A 20,999-nucleotide genomic window follows, 5' to 3' on the forward strand; every position below is an offset into this window, starting at 1 on the left:
GCATTGTCCACGGTGTCTATTGATGCCTATAGACACGTGTAAGTTATTAATGTCGAACAGTTACAGCTGTGAACAAAGTTTTCGACTTTTTTTTGTCCCAATTTCCAATATTAAGTCATGGGTAAAACCCTGATGAGCCTGGCCAGGTCAGAGTGATGAATAAATAAGAACCACGGATGATTGAAAAGTCCATAAGTTTTTAATTTATGAAAATTTATACTAATATTTTCTTATATTTGGGTTAATTAGGTACTTTCAAATTATTGACACCCGGTGTCTACGTTCATAGGAAGCGCCCTTTCAAATTTCTGCGGGCATTTGCCATTCGTTTGAACGCGGTACCGTTGTGCAGGTCGGCTGCCGAGCCGAGGTCTCATTAGATTGGTAGCACTGAGAACGGGGAATCACGTCTCAGCGTATCTTCAGCTCGCTGAACTCTGCTTATACTGGAATGTACTTATATCTACTACGCTGACCGTGCCGAGAAAGAGAGAGAGAGAGAGAGAGAGAGAGAGAGAGAGAGAGAGTTACAACGGCTGCAGAGTGGTATCTCGGATCTTTGTCCTCCACTACTCCTGGTATACCAACAGTTATAAATCAAATTTATTGGTATCGAGATCTTTGTCGGTGCTACTCGTGGTAAACTCATATGATACCCTCTCTTTCGGCATGTAGCAGTCTAATGGAGCGTTTCAGTTGCAAGAGAGATCAGTGTTTTCTGCCACCTGTAAAATAATAAATGAAACGGCAAAAGAAGAAAAAAGGCTTTATTAATAATTAATCAAAATCATTACATATGTATTAACTTTTTTTCCGAAGCCCAAATTTATTTAATTTGAATTATATAATACGTAGTAATGGTATTTCCCCGTAGATGCTTCAGCCTCGATTATTCAATTTTACTCAATTACTGTTGAGTAAACATTTATAAATCTTCGCCCTACTAGTTTGTATCCAATTGTCTTAAAATAACAATTGAGTTACGTCAAAACGATTTAAATTATGCTCAACATAAATGAAACTCAACGATTGACGCTTATTCTTATTTGCTTATTTATATAGTTCAACTTTAACAACTTTAAGTTATTTCTACAAAATTGAAAACCCATCCTGTTTTCAGCTTTGTTAGTGACTAAAATATGAATTCTTGGTGTTTGATTTTACGAGAGTATCAATTTTCAAGGTAATAATAATTGCTGTACAGTTATTGTTTGAAGTTTGGACCTTTTGTGATTCGCAAATTTTTGAATTTTCGAACAGCTGGTTCTATGTAATGACCGTGACATAACATGTACTCAATTATTGACTGCCAGTATACTGTCAACAGTCTCATGTGCATGCTTACGTGCTTCTATTTCGGCTCCAGAATGAGCTCTGTCTCACTTTCAATGTATTTTCAATACTGGCAGTCGGTAATACAGCTGTAACAATAAGGATTAGCAGAGTCCTGAATTTAAAAATTCTGATGTAATTTAACCTGAAGAGCATTCGTTATATTTGAAATTTCCCCAATTATTTCTGAGTATACTATAGTTTCTTATTATTACGAACAAAATAAAGTTTACAATTTCATTCGAATGGAAAAATTTTCAAATTATGCTTGAGGTGCTTGCAGCTGCTGTACTGCAACGATTAGAATATGCGATTTCATAGGCAAATGTGATGGAAACATTCTAGTGCCAACTAATCAACTCATTCTGACTGGTAAAACAAAATGATAATTTTACACATTTATGAACATACCTATAATATAACGCAATTGAGTTCCGAGCATATGTTAATATGACTTTGTGTTCAACATTTCAGTTTGTTCTGATACTGCGTCATCTCGAGTTGATAACACGTCGCGCTACTCGTATACGGATAAAAATTGACTAATTGTAAGCTTACTACCGGCGCGAAATCACCGATACGTACTAGTATACTTACATACGCGTCACAAGTTTGCTTCGCTGAGCAGTGCCACGACTCTATTTGTACATATGCCGAATACACACGCTCGACTAACCCCGCGGTAGTAAAATAATATCCCTGCAAACTGGAGAGTGAATCCTGGAAAGAAAAGAACACAACGTTGCAGACGTTGCAGTGAGTTCTGATAATAACGGACAGTGCGGTTGAACGAACGATTCGAACGCACGTTGGCCGTTGCCACGCGTTTAAATGGTGAGCGCGCAAGACGTTTCAGGTAGGTAGCCGCGTAAACAAGGATAGAAACAAGCCCCGGTGCAGGCGATCCAGGCAGCTACAACGAAAATTCACAATACAGGCCGAAAATTGACGTTGCATGGTAAGAACGGTGACAAATGCAAGATACTTTGCGTGTAAGGTTTGAAACGTGGATCATGGAGAAGAAAAACCGGTGTGAAATTTAGGTTCGTGGAATATATTTTCAGGTTATGTATGTAGGGTCGAAGGTCCTTCTGCTACTCATTATGCCTATGTAAACTGTTTTTTTTTCAAATATGTCAACAATGGAACGAGCTCTGAACGCGGTAAAGTTTCGACGGTTTTAAAATTTCAAATTAGAGGTATTTTTGTAACTGTGAATGAACAATTTTTTCAGTTGAGATAAGAGCTCCCAGACAGCACGAAACTTAACGGCGTCAAAAAGATGTCTCATGCGGCACTTTTTCACGTCTCTAACCTCCCAAGGACGTATTTCAGGCACAAAGATATCTTTTAGGCGTTGGGAAATGGCATATAAGCCATCATTTACACGTCTTTTTGACGACTTTAAGTTTTGTGCTATCCGGGCTCATTGATACCTATCAGATAAGTTAGCACAGATAATTCAATCTAGAGCATTAACTGATTATAAAGCATTGTTCCAAGTCAAATCTTTTTTTGTTGAATACACAACTTGAATATTGGCTGAAACCTGCTGGTCCTCTGATTTATGGATAACCTCGATGAACGATAACACTCTTTCTGCTTACTTACCACAATCTCTGTTGCTTTGACCTTACTTTATGAAAAATATCAAAATAATGCATACGGTGCAGGCAGTAATCGATATGAATCCATTAGAGTGACAATCTCTTCGTTTATGTAGAACTGTAGTTGAACTGATATGTAGTTATTATAATGTATATCATAAGGTTTGGATTACATGTTGCGCTCAAGGGGGTATGAAAACTGTGAAATGTATATTTGAAAAACCAGGGCCTTCGTTGATGAGGTTCATTAATACCTGATATATCTTTTTTATATTGATACTTCATGCATGAAAAAATTTCTTGTTCATCCAAGCAGTTATCCAATTATTAATTGACCTGGTTCCTTACGTTTGCTTTTACTAGATTTATATATCAATACAAGCAACAGTGTCTGAGGGAATCACGCATTTTTACTGACAACTATTGGTGAACTGCTAAAATATAAATGACTTTTGATAAATGTTCTCAAGTAACTATATATGGTTAAATGAAAATGTTACCAATTTGAGTATTCGTATCCCCTTAAATCATCCACTAAAGCTAGGCCTATATCACGTTTTAACCCAGTATTTGTATCTTTGTTTTTATCCAGAAAATGATCATGAAGACCTCTGATAAAAGAACGGTGAGTCCCTCAAAGTGGCAATATTGGGCATGGATAAGTATGCATCTTGCTGTAACAAAAATTCAACCATGATATTTACGAAGCTAATATACCTTAAGCATGCATTTTTAGTTAACAAAATTCAAATATTTATTCTTAAAATGTACAGATTACATTTTTGGTTGGTGATCTTATTACTTTGGTGTAAAAGTTATTTCACGTCGTTCAGAACGGAAAATTTTCTCATAATAATTTTTGTAACGTATGTAAAAATGTTCAGAGAAATTTTGTCCACAGCTTTGCAAAATTGTCCTTACATATGTGAAATCTGTAGATAATCATTGCTCCGCGATGACACAGCTGAATTGTAAAGAAAATGGGTGCGTGTACTTATGTACGCGCGTGAGAAGTTATACTTCTTTGGCATCATTAAAAAACAATAAAACAAATAACGGATGTCTTACATTATATTTAAATAATCTATTAAATTTTTGTCACGAACTTTTTATTAAATGTTCTATTAAATTTATTTCTTTATTTTGTAAATATTAAAAAACCAATAATAAATATTCAACATTGATAATTTAATAATATTTAGTATTAATTATATTAAATAATGATATTTTAATTTATATCAATAAATAATACATACGGATAACTAACCTCAATTATATTGGAGCACTTGAAAAAGTATTTTAGCACAATTTTTTCACTAATATTCACAAATTTTTCGAGACTTAATGAATTTGGTTGAGTGGGCAACTTCATCCTGTTAATTTTGTGTTACAATTTTGTGTTACAGTGATGCGCGCGCATCTTGAAATTTCACTCTCATCAGTTTTTCATAACGCGCCTAAAGAAGTATAACTTCAAAAATTGATTAATACGAGCTTGTCAATCGATAATACACTTCTTTTATTTATTCTCATTTGTAGAAAATTTCCATGCTTCCGTGAAGATTATTATACAATCAAAAAATTAATTATCATCTTTTCATGAAGCAGTTGCCAAGGATTTGAAGCTTATGAAAATAGTTTTAACTCTATATTTAGTCTACTGAGCCCTAGCTTTTGCATCCAGCACAGATTCAGTTGGTTCGCTTGCCTGGTATTACATTTTCTCTTCACTGATCGCGAATTCGACACGTATTGTTACCTCAAGTCTCTGATGTTTTACTCCTGATCGATATGATAATCGTTAACTAAATCACGTAATTACTGTTCTCAGTGTTTTGTAGTGACCTACAAAATCGTGGCAAAGAAAAATGGACGGAGCCGATAACGTTGTAACAACTGCTGTGAAGGAAAAGAAGCTATTACGGTATCGAAAACAACCAGACAAATCATATACCTTCAAGATGGTTGGTTCAGGTGGCGAGGAGTCTGTAAATGTCAACATGACTGACATTGCAATGGAACTCCAACCAGACTCAGAATTTGAAAATAGTGACGATGACACAAGGCATTTGATATCTCAAATACCATCGTCAATGATCAAAGGATTGAGAAACAACAACAACCACCGCAAAATAAATAACGCGCATCAGCCGGAGGATGAGAATGTCTGGTCGATATCTGTTCAAATGTTTATCCCATTTTTACTTGCTGGTTTTGGCATGGTTGCCGCTAGCCTGTTGCTTGACGTCGTTCAGGTACGTTGAGAACATCTCTTACCCAGCTTGGTTCGAATCGCCTACTGCAAACTCATTGGTGTATATTTTCAGCATTGGGCTGTCTTCAAAGTAGTTTCCGAAGTATACATACTAGTGCCTGCTCTACTAGGTCTAAAAGGCAACCTCGAGATGACACTAGCCTCTCGTTTGTCAACCCAAGCTAATCTCGGCCATATGGATACCAGGAAACAGCAATGGACGCTGATTGCTGGTAACCTTGCATTGATACAATGCCAAGCAATGGTTGTTGGTTTGCTAGCATCGCTCGCTGCCGTCATACTGGGATGGATACCAGAGGCCCACTTTGACATAAATCATGGCCTCCTACTGTGTGCCAGTTCACTACTGACAGCATCTATTGCTAGTTTTATTCTGGGTCTTGTTATGGTCGCAGTTATATTATTGTCCAGAAAGATGAACATCAATCCAGATAATGTAGCCACACCCATTGCTGCGTCGTTAGGAGACCTGACGACGCTAGCACTCTTGTCTTGGATAGCATCGATGTTGTACAACGCAATTGGTAACTCGTTTATTCATTTCGATACCATTTTTTTCTGTTTAAATAACTGACAACGCGTTTGGTTAGCTCATGCTTCTAATTTTCTATATTCGTATATCCGAGACACAAGCAAGTCGTTATTTCTCTTCAATGGCCTTGACTTCAATGGCCTTGGCTGCTTGTACTCTAAAAGTAAATAATACCTCTTTATTTATTTTATACCCATACACTAGTCGTTTGAAATAATACGAATATCAAGTAGTAAACTGTCGTGGATGTTTGATGTAACACAACAGTCCACAACTTTGTCATTCCTAGATGGCGTACAAATTTTTGATAGAATTTTCGTAGCAACCACTACAACGTAAATTTCGAAACATTCGAATAAGCTGTATTCTACAACTTGTGTTAAATTGAAATATTAAAAATTTTCCATTATTGCATAGATTTTGCGAATTATATTAATCCACAATTTTCAGAATATGCTCCATGGATAGCACCGCTTGTCACAGTCATTTGTATAGTTGCAACACCTTTTTGGGGATATATTGCAGCGAGTAATCCATTTACAAGAGAAGTATTGAATCATGGGTGGACACCTGTGATATCAGCGATGTTAATCAGCAGGTACTACAGAGATTATGTACATATTTTCTTATACATAGAACTTGAGAAATGTTTGCTCGGTTTTCCACGTCATTAGAAAACAAAATCAATTTTGGTCTTTCAGCATCGGAGGTCTCATATTGGACTTTACGATATCGACCTATAAGGGCATAGCAGTTTTTCAGCTAGTCATTAATGGGGTAGGGGGGAATCTGGTGGCTGTCCAAGCGAGTAGAATTTCAACATCGTTACACAGAAAGCAAATAACTGAGCACCATGAAATTCCAACAATTTGCATAAGTCCGGTCCACGCGTTTCTTGATCCAGGTACGAGAAATGCAAGAATGAATTGATAAGCTAGCGCGAGAGAGCGTAAGAGTACTGAACTTCTTATTTTCAGGTGGACATGCCAGAACTGCTAGAGTTCTAATAATGATGGTGGTGCCTGGTCACTTGATATTCAGCTATACTATAAGTTATCTCCAAGCTGGACATACGACGCTGACCCCAATATTTATAATCATATATTTATTTGCCGCCCTGCTGCAGGTAGGTTTAAATTCATACTTTTAAGAATAACGATAAACTTGTATAAAAGCCAAGTTAATCGCAACACACATGCAATATCGTTAACAGGTAATACTACTGCTGTACATAGCACAATTAATGGTTGTCTGGATGTGGACACTTGGTATGGATCCGGACAGCTCTGCAATACCATACTTAACAGCTGCCGGTGATCTTATAGGAACTGCGCTGCTGGGTATAGCTTTTCACATTCTCTATGCCATCGGCGACGGAGATGCCGATGTTGGAGATTGAAAGGTGCGTTTATTTTTTATACGAAGAATAGAGTGATATATGAATAATTCCTAGAAGGCTTTTGAAAATGATTAGACACTCTCTCATCTGCAGACATTTGATAAATAATCAACAGATTTATCCACTGCCATAGAACAGCTAATGAATGCAAGTATTGGAAGTGATAAAAGATTGGCATCGATCATATCATTTGCATACTTTGTATTTGTGTTAAATGTTTTTTCAACTCTCGACAAATATGCTCCAAATTTAATGAACTTAAAACTTGATATTTTCCGTATTCTTCAGATAGATTAGACCAAAAGTGATATGAATATTATCATTATTATTACTCATAATATTTTTATTGTTGTTATCAAAGCATTTCAACAATTATAAGAATTTGTTTTTAATGCTTTGCCTTACAAATATCTGAAAAGATTATGCCAGTATAATATATTAGCCAGATGAATTAATTTTTAATTATTACAGCTAAGTGTAAGATACATAAGTATAATAAGACATATTTAGTGTAATATTTTTTATCGCACGATATCAGAAGTAGTTGAACCAATTTGTACAATTAGTGATCGGTTAACCTAAGATTATAGTTAGGTAATTTGGTTAAATATTAAGAGTTTGCAATTGCCATAGAACTTTATCAAAATATTTAGGTATATTTCTTTCCTATTAAATTGTGTCGCCATATATATGTATATGTATATATACATATATTATATTCTAAGATTTTGTTGGTTTCTCAATTTTCTTTACTTAATCTAAGTCCTATCGTGGCAATCACTATTTACTTATGTACAAAAAAATTACAATAACGCGAGCTTAAGATAATTTTTTTTTTTATGACACGTTTACCTAGTCCTGGACTACTTGTGCCTTTTATTTGCTGCTTCATTTTATCACCGTTGAATTAATAATTTTTTGAAAATGCTTATTAATTTGTCCATAGACGGATCATAAGTAAATCAAAGTTCCGCCGATGCACCGAAATATTTCAAATAGATTTTCAACGGTTTCTCAAATGCTCATCTCGGTGACTTACGTCACGTGAACACCGTACAGGAATGTATAGTGAGTTCGCGTACGGACAATTTTTTATATCAGTAATGTTTAACCTATCCAAGAAACCAAAATTTGTCGATAAAATATACCTGTACATGCAGTTCTGAATAAAATTTTCTGTAGGTACATTCGGCAATTTTTGAAAGATTGATAACAATTTTTAACCTGAAATTCGAATTTTATCAAATTCGTTTGAGAATTCCGCGCAACGTGTACTACACCTTATAAAAAAATATAACCAAATGACTGACTGCGACTAAATTTCTATCTTTCCGACTGAGCTGCAACCGTCTGGATTTCGTATGTTTGATTTTCGAACGAGTATCTCGTGAACCGCTACCGATAAAGCTGGGAACAGTCTTACTATCCAGATCCCATTATTTTCGTTAGAAGCAGTCGCTTATTTTATATGCTGTGAACAGACAAAATATGGTCTTCCCGTATTCACCAAAGCGACCAAAGCGTATACCACAATGCTCACGAATGAACAAATTGTGCAGTATTAATCCGTCAATAGTAGACGCAGAACGCGACATGGAGCGAACTGCCAATTTTCAGTTTATGTATATGACGCGTAGAAACTAAAGGCCAAATCCCTGAAATTGTAATTCATATCTCTTTTCGTATGTAACGTAACGACTCATTGTGTTATGAATCGCCCTCTATAGGTATGTACATATAGGAGATTTGCGAGCGCAAGTGACGCATGTGCGACAACGATATGTCATGATGAATGCGTGACAGATCACTATCTTCCCCACAGCCATTATTACACACAATCACCAGTCAACTGTTTAATAGAGAAATCGTCTTAAACACACGCCGCTACACTCGTGTATGCGTATTTGTACAGTTGTAGGTATTACGTTATGCACTATGTCAAATTCATACGGCACTCGAATCACATGACCTGCAACGATCATTTTAGATCAGTTATTGCAGCACGTTGCCAAATTAATTGTCACCATTGTCTCTAATGAATCAGTGATTCTACAAATGAGTATCATTCTTGCCGGTATTTCTTTTTTCCGACCCTCTGTCACGTTTTGAAGGTGGCCGTGAACTCTTTCAGCCAGGTACTGGAGTAGTAAAATAAGTTTTATCGCTGTAACGTCTCGTTCCGTTTCACAAACAAAGTGTCATGAAGTGTTTGATCTTGTGTAGTCGGTCGGTAGATCTCTTAATATTTTGGGTAACCACTCCGCTAATTGATCCCATAATCGCTGTAAACTTGTCCAGCGTACGTTATACTCAAAGGTAAACAATGAATTTTATAATAGACAATATCGAGCTCACTGATGAAGACGGTAGCGATGATTGAGTCTGGAAGAATGAGGACAACAAGCGTGTGTTCAAGAAGCCCTTTCCGCCTTTTCATCGTTGGATAAGAGTCGGTTAGTCGTTCATAATTATTTGCTTACCAAGTCGTTCGTCGCGACGCGTTATGTCCACCATCCACCCACACCTCAAGCTCTTGTAGTACCTTAATTCTCATTCGCAAACTTCGGCTGCTCCGTACTCGATCCAAAGTATATACATACGCAACAAGAACCCCGTGCCAACTTCTCACCCTCCTCCTCCTTCTCCTCCTCTTCCTCCTCCTCCTCCTCCTCAAATCAACAACTTGCTAAGTTTTATTCACCAGTGCTATGTCCAACATCGAACGGTGTGGAGCATACATCACTGTTACGCATTATACCTATATAGCAACGATCAAACGACGAGCGTAACACCAACTGGGAATGAAATAGTTGGATCCGTCAGTAAGGATTAACTCAGTCGTCGCGGGCAACGTTTTACAGCCTCTTCGTCTCACTCCGTTTTCTCCCTTCTCGCGATCCCAGGGAGTTTTCCATTTTTTTCATTTTTTTTTTCTTTTATCTTCTTGCAACCAAGTTACTCTTACTGACACAGTTGTAGAGAGAGAGGAGACATTTTTTCCGACCTGAATGGGGTGAACTGCTGATATGTATAAAAGCAGTACGTGACAACTTTATTCAGTCGATTAGAATTGGTGCGACAAAACTTTAATAAATAAATTAAAATATCCTCTTCAATTGGAAAATATAAAGTTTAAATACGAAGAAGATAAAAAGCGGGTAAACAAAACACGAGAAAAAGAACAGAAATCCGTTTATTTGTTTAAAATGAGTGGTGAATATTTATAAAATGTTGCCGATTTTCAAGTTCCATTGCCGAATTACTTGATTTACAAATATTGATCAAATGCGAAATCAGAGGAAAAACTCCACGTTCATTGAGGTGAGGAAGAAATGTCACAGCTGACCTCCAGTGATCGTCGTAAGTAGAAGATTTCGTTTGTAACGTAGTACAAAATGTGACAACGTACATGTTACATGTGATCCGTTTGACGATGGCATTCTTTAACGGTATTACTCATTGTCTCTTGGACCACCACTTGAGATGGGTGGCTGAGGTAGCTCGAGGGTAAAACGAACTCTTGTTTCGTGAAGTATTTTTGAACAGGTGTAGATCGAATGTATATTCGTAAGAAACTTCGGCTTCTTGGGCGAAGTTTTATAAAAGTAACAAAATCAAATTAACGTATATGTTCATAATTGTTTCTAAGTTATGCCAGTTTTACGTCACAGTACACATACCTTTCACTAATTGTAAGCCTAAGAAGATGAACTTGCCTTTAGAGATATACTTTATGTTATATTAGCGTTACCATTTTGCAAAAATATCCCACCAACAGTGCTGCAACTGATATGAGCCTTTTCAAATTTAATTCCTTGGAAACAATAAGGTGGCTGATCGGTATCAGCAGCATCGCATCCGAGAATTGCGTAAAAAAAGGAACGCAAGCAGCTATGTCATCGCTGCCTTAACGTTTTTACCGCGAATCTTAAATATTGGTGCAGCTTGTTGTCTAGAAATTAGTGTCCATCCCAATGATTTTCAACCTTATTTTTTTATTCTTCACCTTCGATTGGGTTAACAATTGAAATTACAACCTCAGAAGGTGGGACGCTAGCATTAATATTGTAACAGTGGTTCCAAAAAATGAATACGTTTGACAATTACGTTGCTACTATTAATGACTTGCAGAAAATTTGTGTGTCGCACATTAGAGAAAGGTAGAAAAACAGTAGAGTCACCAATTCGTACGTCTGCAAATGATCGTAGTACCAGTAACAGTTCTTTTGGCAGTTAATATTTTGTATTCCGTGTAGTGTGTTGTATTGCAGTCCAATTTGATTGGTTGGTCAGAAGTATTTAGTAGATAATATATGAGTTTTATATGAGATACAGGCACCATTGGTGATTAGACTCAGTTCTACACTTGCTTATTTGCATACGTAATACAATTAAACCGGAAAGTTACCCATCGTAAGCGATTCAGAGACAGCTTTGAGTAATCATCTGCAGCGGTATTAGTTCTTGGCACATCAATGCAAAGTCGTCGTAAGGTGCACTCTGGGAGGTTAATGGCTAACTGTTGACCATGAATCTGGTTGCAATGTCAATCAGATAAGTCTATTACGGATTGTACTATGGGTTTAAATCATCTCCACTGGCATTTAACTGTCGGTCTGCCAGCTGGAAGCAGTTCCTCTGCGTCCTTCTCAACGACTGGTAGACCTAGTTAAGACATTGACTTGACCTGCACACGTGTGTTGTCAGTTATGAATGAAGACAGGAAGACCAGAGATGAGAATCAATTCAACTAAATATGATGATGACAAGTGATATCCAACTTTTGAAGACTCTTGCTTACGTTTAGGAAATCCATGTTTTCCACTGGTTTGTAAGCAGTTGTTTGTGTATTTGAAAGAACAACATAAGGCAATGTGAGACCGCGTAAATACGGTTCGTAACAGTTGGCACGACCGTGAGATTACGAATGATTTGAATACCTGTAAGTAGAATTCGTCGCTCTTACATGTTCGCTCGTAAGCCCATCTCCGTAAACTTGATTTTGTTAACAAGGTCAGAAATTCCTATGCATTGGTTTATCAATACTGGTCTCGCGATTTACGAATCGAAAACTATATTCAAGTTTGTTGGACGGAGGATCGATCACCCACGTACGACCTTAGACTCACTTACCAAAACCATCATTTAGAACGATTTCATTCTTAAGAGCGATGGGTATAAGAGGTTCAAAAGTAACACTTCCGGTTACAAATTAACCGCTTAACAACTTCTGGCCTAAGCAATACGAACTCGGCGTCTTTGGAGTTTCAGCTTGACGGTACGTACGTACGTACGTACATTGGTCAAAGCAATTCTCTACTTAACAAACTACGACTTCCTGACAGAATTTTGACCGAACTTACTTCAACTTAACACGAATTACCTTTATTTAAAGACAGAAAAATAGTTTCGATCACTGAGAAGTCGTGACATAATTGACTGCTCATCCGACCGAAAAAGAGAATATTGTTCATATACTAACCTCGAATTGCATAAGAAACTTCTCTGATTCAATGGAGTAGGCGACCTAGGCTGAACCATACTTGGTATCGTTGAGCTTTTGTCATCTCGTTCGCGGATATGTAGAGAAATCGGAGAACAGATGCATTCCACATAAATTGGTTAGTCCTGAATTTGCATACCGTAGAGATACTCATCTTCCATAAGCTACCCGGTCTTTGAGCATCAGACTAAATTGAGTAAACCGTTTTGTTCTAGCAGTTGAGAGTCGCGTAGATAAATTGCCGAGTGGAATTTACGCGACAATTAGGAGTGTTCGTATAACGTGTCGTTTCGATTTTTTTATTACGGTACCAGAAACAAATCCAGCGATTCAACAATTGCCTTGAACGTTTGTACTTCCGTCAATTGTGGTAAGATTGCCTGGATACGGGAAACTTCGTCCATATGGCGCAAAAAACTATTCGTGTAAGTGCTTTTCTTGAAAAGAGTCCCAAAGTTATTCAAATTTGCCTATAGTGTAAACTTTGCACAACTTAGATTTTGGAGTTGTTGATTAAGTAATCTGTTTTTTGCTCAATGCTGCCCCAGTAGACAGCATTTAATACAGAAGCTAATAATTAAATCTTCTCGCAAAAGAAATACGCGCAGTCAAGAAAGCAGGACGCAAATAAGTACAACACCTCGAATCCATTGGTTTACGTACCGCTAAATTGGTGAGGTCAAATACCAAAAGATTGTAGAAAATCAGCAACGCTCCAACTATGATTCTAGATTACACAGAAGACATAGCGAGCGAATGAACAGTTGAATTTGAAATTTGAGCTTTTTCCGGTTATCAGTTAAGAGTTGTAAACAATGCAATGCAGGAAAAAAATTGTAATGACAGAGGGAAGATCGTCCATGTTTTTTTATCTTGAAAATATTGATTGCGACATAGCATGCAACCGATTTTCCAGAATGATATGCAATATAATGAAAATCGGATGGTCGTCCTCCACTATCTTCACGTATAACTCGTATTGTGGCGGATCAATAATGTCGCGGCTGCTCCATGGGTGTTTTCTCAGTCTGGCCTAGACATGCTACAGACGACTCGAACGAAGCATCGTCTTCAGTCGCGATGTAACCTCATGACGCGCTGGCCTGTTCCTGGCCTCCAGAAAATTCCATCCATGCTGGAAACTAAGGACGTCCACTATCACGACCTTATTCGGGAACCGAGCCAATCCGTGCCTTAACCAAAGACTTACAACTGAGTCTCTGGACAAGGAGAAGAATTGGAATAAATTCTCGTAGATCGGGGATCAGATCAGAAAAATAAGGTATGGAGAGGGTGCAGTGCCACTGTGCAACAGCCGTCTATATAATGGTAATGAAACATCAGGGGCTTGACGTTAACCCCTCCAGAATGAAAGCACATGGCTAGTTGAACAACCAGATTCATAGTCTGCTCTGATAACCTCATTTTGTAATAAGAAACGCAAATGTCAATTGTATGATTGAAGCTGCTTATAAATTTGATCGCCAGCACTCATACTAATCTATTCATCTCTTGACTCACGGTCAATTATTGCTATTGCATATTTTATATTTTCAACACTTATGGTTAACTCTTTATCGGGTTTATTATTTTCTTCGGTAAGTATGTGTCCAAATGTAACAATTTCGAGGGATTAACGGATGTGCTATCAGAAAACCTGTTGATTCGACTATTCACTGAGTTACTTTGAAATGCAAAAATGCAATGGTAGACTTTACAGTTCCTTAGGTACACTTTGACTTATGATTTTGAAAAGCTATAAACATCGTGGTACCTCAGAGTACGCTGTCTGATTCTAGACAGCCGGTGGTACTCATCGAAAGTCGCGAGAGCTAAGGTTGCAAAAAGTTTTTGAGATCACTGCCAATTTTGTACATCCTTACTAAGCAAGGGACAGAATCTGCACTGTAATTGAATTGATAGACTAAAGAAAGACGAATGTTGACAAGTGAGAAAGACCCGCGAGAGATAGGCAAGCACAGAGCTCTCGTTAGATTTACAACTCTTCTTCTTGCCAGGCGCCGCATTGTTAATTACGCAATTCCTTTATTTGTATCTTAAATAACTCGGAGAAGCGTGTAGCGAGGTAGGAGAGTATGACTACTGGTATGGAAAGTCTTATCATTGTCGAAGAACAATTGCTATATATTGGTAGTATGTGCCGGAGTTAGGCCCAGTCGTAAGATGATAGAGGGTCAGGTACATTCACTTCCGGTACAGCAGCCGCCAGAAAAACATCCCAACTATTCCCCAACGATATACATCAAGTTCGACAAGTATGACGTTCATAACGACATTTCCATTGTCTCGTCAGTCCACCCATTTAACGAATGCCATGGGGATATTTTTTAGTGAAGTGAAAGTGACAAAAGCTACAAAACTGTTATAATATAATCACACGTAGTGAAGGTATAAGTGTATTTATGGGCATGTGGAATTTTTCAGTAATTTTTTCGTAAAATTTGCCTAAGAATTCTCAAATATTCAAGAGTGATCCGCCCGATTCTAAATGCAATATCAGTTCCTAAATTCACGTATCGTTCAATATACGGATAGCTTATTATAAGATTGAAAAGTAACGTTTCGTTAAGATTGAACTTGAAAACTTATTGTTAGATGAGCCTCGGTGAACGGTGCAAGCTATACAAATCGAGCTCACCGATCCGCACACTATGGCCGAAGTGAATCTATTCAGTTATAAAGTACCCACGGCACAAGTATTTACGCTAGCATATGAATGAAGATGATACAATTTCACTACCTCTCACGGTGCTCGCTGCTGTCACCAAACTGATCCCACTGAGAAAAATTTCATTTGTTACAGTAACTAGAAAAATTCAGCAAAACAGGTATCGTTAACAAAACTGTTTGAATAATGTTGGAATTACGAAAAACGAGGTACACGTAACCATTTTGCGCTATTGTCGATCCTATTTTCCAGTAATTGCAACGCAAAATCACTTTGTTCGGTTTACTGTACTTTTTTAGTTCAAATAAGGCTTTAACATCAATTTATTGTCGCACAAGGATTAAATTTTTGCAACAGTTACAATAAAATATAGTAACAGTGATCATAATGAGAAAGAATATTAACAGATACTAGACTTTCTGGTAACAGCTAGAACACTAATTTTCATTTTGTACCTGGAACTATATTTTTCGATTGGGGTAAAAAATGAAAATAGTTGCGGACTGAGCGGTAACCGGAACTAAAAATTTCTCTCAGTGCCGAATTGACGAATACTGGACCGCAGCACAGGCCGAGCAGCTCTGAATTCACATTAATACGAGGTATCTTTTAATTTTCCAGTGGGCAATGTAAAGAGTCGTTACTATACAACAAAAGACATTCGTACAGGATGACACCGACGGGTGGCCGCTCGCGCACCGCTTCCGAATCAAACCCTGGAGCCGGTGCCTCGTCGGCCCTGTCATCTGCCGAGGAAGGGGCAGAGGTCAGCATGCTTGAAGATGGGGACGGAAATCGTCTTCCCGACATCGTGGTGGAGAGTAAACTTTATGGCAATGGTGCTGATGATGAGCCTATGGAATCATACTTGGCAATCACCATCCAAGTTTTTATACCGTTTCTGGTTGCCGGGCTGGGAATGGTCGGTGCGGGCTTGGTCTTGGATTTGGTTCAAGTACGAAAATTTCTAAAGCTAAATTCTTGGTATCCTGATGTGAAATTTAATACTGATAAGCAACACGCGCTGCAAAGTGCGCGCTGCGATGTTGACCGAAGCACAATCGAGCGACAGCTAACAGACGATGATTCAATTCTTGCAGCATTGGGTGGTGTTTGAAAGAGTAAACGAACTGATGATCTTGGTACCGGCACTCTTGGGACTTAAGGGTAACCTTGAAATGACCTTGGCATCGAGACTCTCTACTCAGGCAAACCTCGGACACATGGATACACCGAAACAGCAATCATCCATGATAGTGGGAAACCTTGTCTTGATTCAGGTGATGATGGAAAAAAAATATTTCAGACAAAGACAAACAAACGATGCATTTCCGACCTACCACACTGTCAAACGATAATGCATATCTACAATGCTCTAGCGCTTAATTTTAGACATGGTAAAATAATAAAAACATTTGTAGATGTGACGCATTTAATGAGGTAGGCAAGTACATAAACACATTTTTCTCTTACTTAAGCTACGGCTGTGAAAATTATCGCCAGCTGCTCACCAGGTGCACGTTTTCTTCGCGCAACTTGAAATAAATATGAACTCTTAACGGGCGTGTGTTGCTAAAGTCGACATCAAATTTCGGAATATAATGCGAACTTGCGAGATCCTCAAAGCACATTATCTTGCTTTAATGTTTGCTCTTCTGTTCTGACGTATAGCTCTTTGGCCTTCGTTTCAAAACTGTCTCTGGCTTGTTTGACTACTCGATAATATGATCTCTGATCAAAGAGCTAACTTTGTTTTCGGTTGAATGTTTTTACTTGATTCGAAAAGAATGAGATACAAAGGACCAGGTATAAAAGAGCATCGTCGAATATTGCTCATCCCATTAAATTTTATAAGGTATCTTCGGGAAAGAAAAACACAGACCCACAGCCAGCAATGACGTATTATGAACTCCAGCGTCACGCTATGTAATCTTTCATCGTAATCTTTTTCGCCCCTACAGTGCCAAGCAATAGTCGTTGGTTTCTTGGGTTCAGTAGTCGCCATAGTGATGGGGGCATTACGGAACGGAACCGTATCACTGGACCACGCGTATCTCCTCTGCGCTAGCAGTCTTGTTACAGCGTCGCTTGCGTCGTTTGTCCTTGGTTTGATTACCGCTGGAGTGATTGTTTTTTCACGACATTGTCACATCAATCCCGACAACGTGGCAACGCCAATCGCAGCCAGCTTAGGGGACATCACCTCTTTGGCCCTCCTATCCTGGATTTCAACAATACTCTACGAATCCATTGACAAACAAGACTGGCTCGCGCCTCTAATTATAGCCTGCTACGTTCTGGTCACACCACTTTGGGTCTGGATTGCAAAAAAAAATGAACACACCAACGATGTTCTCTACACCGGCTGGACGCCAGTCATGATTGCTATGCTCATAAGCAGGTAAAGAAATATCCGCTTTCACGAGTCCGGATTTATCTGTCAATAGTTTCCTTTATCAATGCTACAACTCACTATAGTAATCCAGTGCATTCCGATACATTTTCTATCGCGTACAATTGACCTTGAAGTCACTTATAAGGTGTGAAAACTCCCACAATAGCAAAGCGCATGCTGCTCCAACAATTAACGATTAATTACTGTGAATTCAGTTGTGGAGGACTAATTCTGGAGTTCATGGTGTCCCGCTTCGAAAACCTGACAGTTTTCCAACCAGTAATAAACGGAGTTGGTGGTAACCTGGTCGCGGTACAAGCCAGCCGAATATCCACAGCCCTTCACAAGCAGGCTGACCTCGGAACTTTGCTGATACCACCGGGTCTCGCTCATCCGGTAATCTTCATCACGCCGATAGCGAACTTTTTTGGAAAAGGTTGGAACGTTAGATTAGTGCCATCTCCATCTTCCTCGATTCGCGCATCTAATAATACCGGACAACCTTTTCGCTTTCAGGTATGCATGCCAGGACTACTCGAGTCCTGATGGCGATGGTGATACCGGGTCACGTGATCTTCATATATCTTATAAATTACATGAAGGATGGCAACGCATCCCTGACACCGCTCTTCGTATTCGTGTACCTTTGCGCGGCTCTACTTCAAGTAGCGGCTCTCCTTTACATTGCGTACATAATGATCCACTGGATGTGGAAACGAAAAATCGACCCCGACAATTCTGCTATTCCGTACCTCACCGCGATGGGTGATCTTCTCGGAATCAGCTTATTGGCAATAGCATTTCAATTCCTCTACCTCGTCGGAGATCAGGACTCTGACCTACCCCTTTCACCTTAACCGTAAGAGTATGCTGGCAAATAGTCTCCCAGGTTAACTTATCTCCACGCATATTGCCAATCCGAGAAATGGTGACTTGTCGATGTTGGTTCAGCGTGACGTTGAATAAATCCTTCAATACCTCAAACCTCAGACGATAAAATTAAAGGTTCTTTTACCGGGTAACGGCGAACTGTTGACAAACCAACTGCAATTGCAATTGTCATCTATACGGAAAGTCTTTGTTTTCACTCGTGGTCTTGATCACTTATTGCTGGAGGTAAAATATTTTCCATTCAATGATATTATTATTCGGTGTTACAGGCACCCTCCAGTTCCCCCAAGGATTTTTTATTTATTCGAAGAATGAGCTGAAATTTCTATTCGTAAACGATACTTATACGTCAGTGTGCGTATGATGTTATATCGAATTATACAATATACTCGTGGAAAAACTTCGAAAGCAAATTTAAAAACCTACAATACATAGCAGTATAAGTAATTGTCAAATGGATATAAGAGAAGAATATATTTTTCAGTAGTTTTACGTGTATATAGTAAAGTATGTATTGTTGAAAGGTTAGCAACCAACGACCGTAATTCTTGAAGGCCAAAATTATCTTAGCGGTAAAAGTCTCGAATGCCATTAAAACCAAAATATATAAATAATGCAGATAACTGAACATAACGAAAATGACTGTATTCGCAGGTACGAGTATAGCAGGAAAAACTTATTTAATAATAATTATTATGGTTACAACTATTACTTGGCTACAGTGAATATAGCGGATTGCAGCATAGCATGCGAAAATACAGCGAAGTTTTATTTACTTGGGGAAATGAATAAATGAATAAATAACCAAAAATCGGTGGAAAATTACCAAAGGATCACACAGACTAAATTAATAAAAAGCTGTGGATGAAATATCAACTCTTTTTTAATCTATTTCACGCTCTATTATGTTTATTAATCCGAATAATGCGGCGAATTGATCACTCTTGCGTTGTTACTTTATGTCAAAATATAGTTTTTCATTCTTTTATAAGTACACCTGTGTAAGTACGTATTGAACGTACACACCATACGTGGTGCGCACGATTAGGAAGGAATAATGAAAAAATCACAAGCTCTTGAGTCAAAATTAAACTTGTTGAGGATTCTGTATCCCTCGGTCATCGTATCCAGATACAGAACGATCACCAGCAAAGAAATTAATCCAAGCTCAACAATCTAGCGATTGTTGTAATTTTTTGACATATTTCCTTACTTTTATTACTATTATTTAATTGTTTCCGCAGGAACCGGGTAACCCTACCTATGAACGTAAATCTCCATCGTATATGCAAGGGAAATTTAGCGTGGAGCACTACTGTGAAAAAACTTGGTCAGGTTTTTTAAATTTAAGAAGGAGAATACGATAGCAATAATAACGGACGAACGCCATCAACCTGGGATTAACGTCACCAGAGCTACCCTAGTGGACATTGTGAGAGTCACATTGTGATTTTTCTCTTTTTTTTGGCCGTAAATAAAGCCAAAACGCCTATGTCGATGTGTTTCAAAACTGCAAGTGACCGTGATTAGGGTATGCTGCGCATGCGTTACTATTGCCATCGTTGTCGCACACACTGTTGAACAGATCATCACTCGATTGCAGCAATCCTAACGACATTAAACTGAACAACGGAATCTGATTCCGTTAGAAAAGTCATCTATGGCACCCCACTATCAGAGTTACAGGACGTGTATATAAACTACCATTTCCGGCAGGAATCCGCATCTTACCTCTGATTTCTTTGATCACAGATAAGATGTGAGAAAGAAGGTGACGCCACCGAGCCTAAAAATGCGAAGCACTGTTCATTCGCAAGGTTCACTGATTATGAGCTTCGTGAAAAGCGCCAGTTTTCATAGAGATACAATTAGACGTAGCGTAAGCGGGTGTTTCACACAGGTATCAAATGAATGCGCGCAACAGTGCAAGTAAGTCGCGTCCAGCTTGTTCATGCACATACGAAACTCGCAATTATAATTGAAAACTAAATTCGATTATACCTTTATATAACCTGAGCATGTTTTACGCGTTTTTCCATGCGTGTTTTCCGTACAATAAAGTACCCGTATCTACGACGATCGAGTGTGTCTGCAAATGCGCATGCGCGTAGTACAAAAAAGACCACTTTTAAGTAGTTAAAAGTGATCTTTTCTGGACTACGTGCTCGCACCGTCTCAAAAAAATCTGACATTACGCAACCCTAACTTCAATTTCACGCTTCGTGAATAAACGCGTAACACACTATTGCTATATAGAGAATCGTGTGCAGCAAGAAGGCAACGGTCTTTTCGCCTCGCGTATTTGCTATATTTGTCTCCGGCTCACCTGCAAATCGTATTGCAAACTTACGCTCGGCCCGCAAATATCGAGTTTGC

General features: G+C 38.4%; 2 protein-coding genes and 1 long non-coding RNA gene across 15 annotated transcripts; 2 read left to right on the forward strand and 1 right to left on the reverse strand.

Annotated features, from left to right (window-relative positions):
- Positions 1-772: 772 nt before the first annotated feature.
- Positions 773-4,955, reverse strand: LOC124219705 (uncharacterized). 2 transcript variants are annotated; one of them, XR_006883444.2, is made up of 4 exons: positions 4,699-4,955; positions 3,440-3,613; positions 1,930-2,052; positions 773-1,421 (listed from the first exon to the last, which is right to left on the reverse strand). It is a non-coding gene; the product is annotated as an uncharacterized lncRNA (long non-coding RNA). The 2 variants fall into 2 exon arrangements; XR_011177108.1 differs by having other exon boundaries at positions 4,207-4,955.
- On the forward strand, positions 1,893-8,314 carry LOC124219699 (solute carrier family 41 member 1-like). 9 transcript variants are annotated; one of them, XM_046627657.2, is made up of 9 exons: positions 1,893-2,375; positions 3,532-3,564; positions 4,771-5,194; positions 5,267-5,738; positions 6,197-6,344; positions 6,448-6,650; positions 6,724-6,872; positions 6,960-7,148; positions 8,092-8,314. In XM_046627657.2, the coding sequence occupies exons 3-8, from the start codon at positions 4,808-4,810 to the stop codon at positions 7,143-7,145; spliced, it is 1,545 nt and encodes a 514-aa protein (XP_046483613.1). In that variant the 5' UTR covers positions 1,893-2,375; positions 3,532-3,564; positions 4,771-4,807; the 3' UTR covers positions 7,146-7,148; positions 8,092-8,314. The 9 variants fall into 9 exon arrangements, with proteins under 9 accessions (XP_046483613.1, XP_068992046.1, XP_068992041.1 ...); XM_069135945.1 differs by lacking the exon at positions 8,092-8,314 and having other exon boundaries at positions 3,532-3,601; positions 6,960-7,883; XM_069135940.1 differs by lacking the exon at positions 8,092-8,314 and having other exon boundaries at positions 6,960-7,883.
- A 1,529-nt stretch (positions 8,315-9,843) lies between these two features.
- LOC124219698 (solute carrier family 41 member 1) lies at positions 9,844-19,493 on the forward strand. Of its 4 annotated transcripts, none has more exons than XM_046627652.2 (6): positions 9,844-10,505; positions 15,959-16,292; positions 16,438-16,617; positions 17,299-17,738; positions 17,948-18,168; positions 18,249-19,493. In XM_046627652.2, exons 2-6 carry the CDS (start codon positions 16,008-16,010, stop codon positions 18,587-18,589), a joined length of 1,467 nt encoding a protein of 488 aa, XP_046483608.1. In that variant the 5' UTR covers positions 9,844-10,505; positions 15,959-16,007; the 3' UTR covers positions 18,590-19,493. The 4 variants fall into 4 exon arrangements, with proteins under 4 accessions (XP_046483608.1, XP_046483610.1, XP_046483609.1 ...); XM_046627654.1 differs by lacking the exon at positions 9,844-10,505 and adding an exon at positions 13,711-13,977; XM_046627653.1 differs by lacking the exon at positions 9,844-10,505 and adding an exon at positions 13,711-13,930.
- Positions 19,494-20,999: the final 1,506 nt, after the last annotated feature.

This window comes from Neodiprion pinetum, chromosome 5 (genome assembly GCF_021155775.2).
Source record: "Neodiprion pinetum isolate iyNeoPine1 chromosome 5, iyNeoPine1.2, whole genome shotgun sequence".
Lineage (NCBI taxonomy): Eukaryota > Metazoa > Arthropoda > Insecta > Hymenoptera > Diprionidae > Neodiprion > Neodiprion pinetum.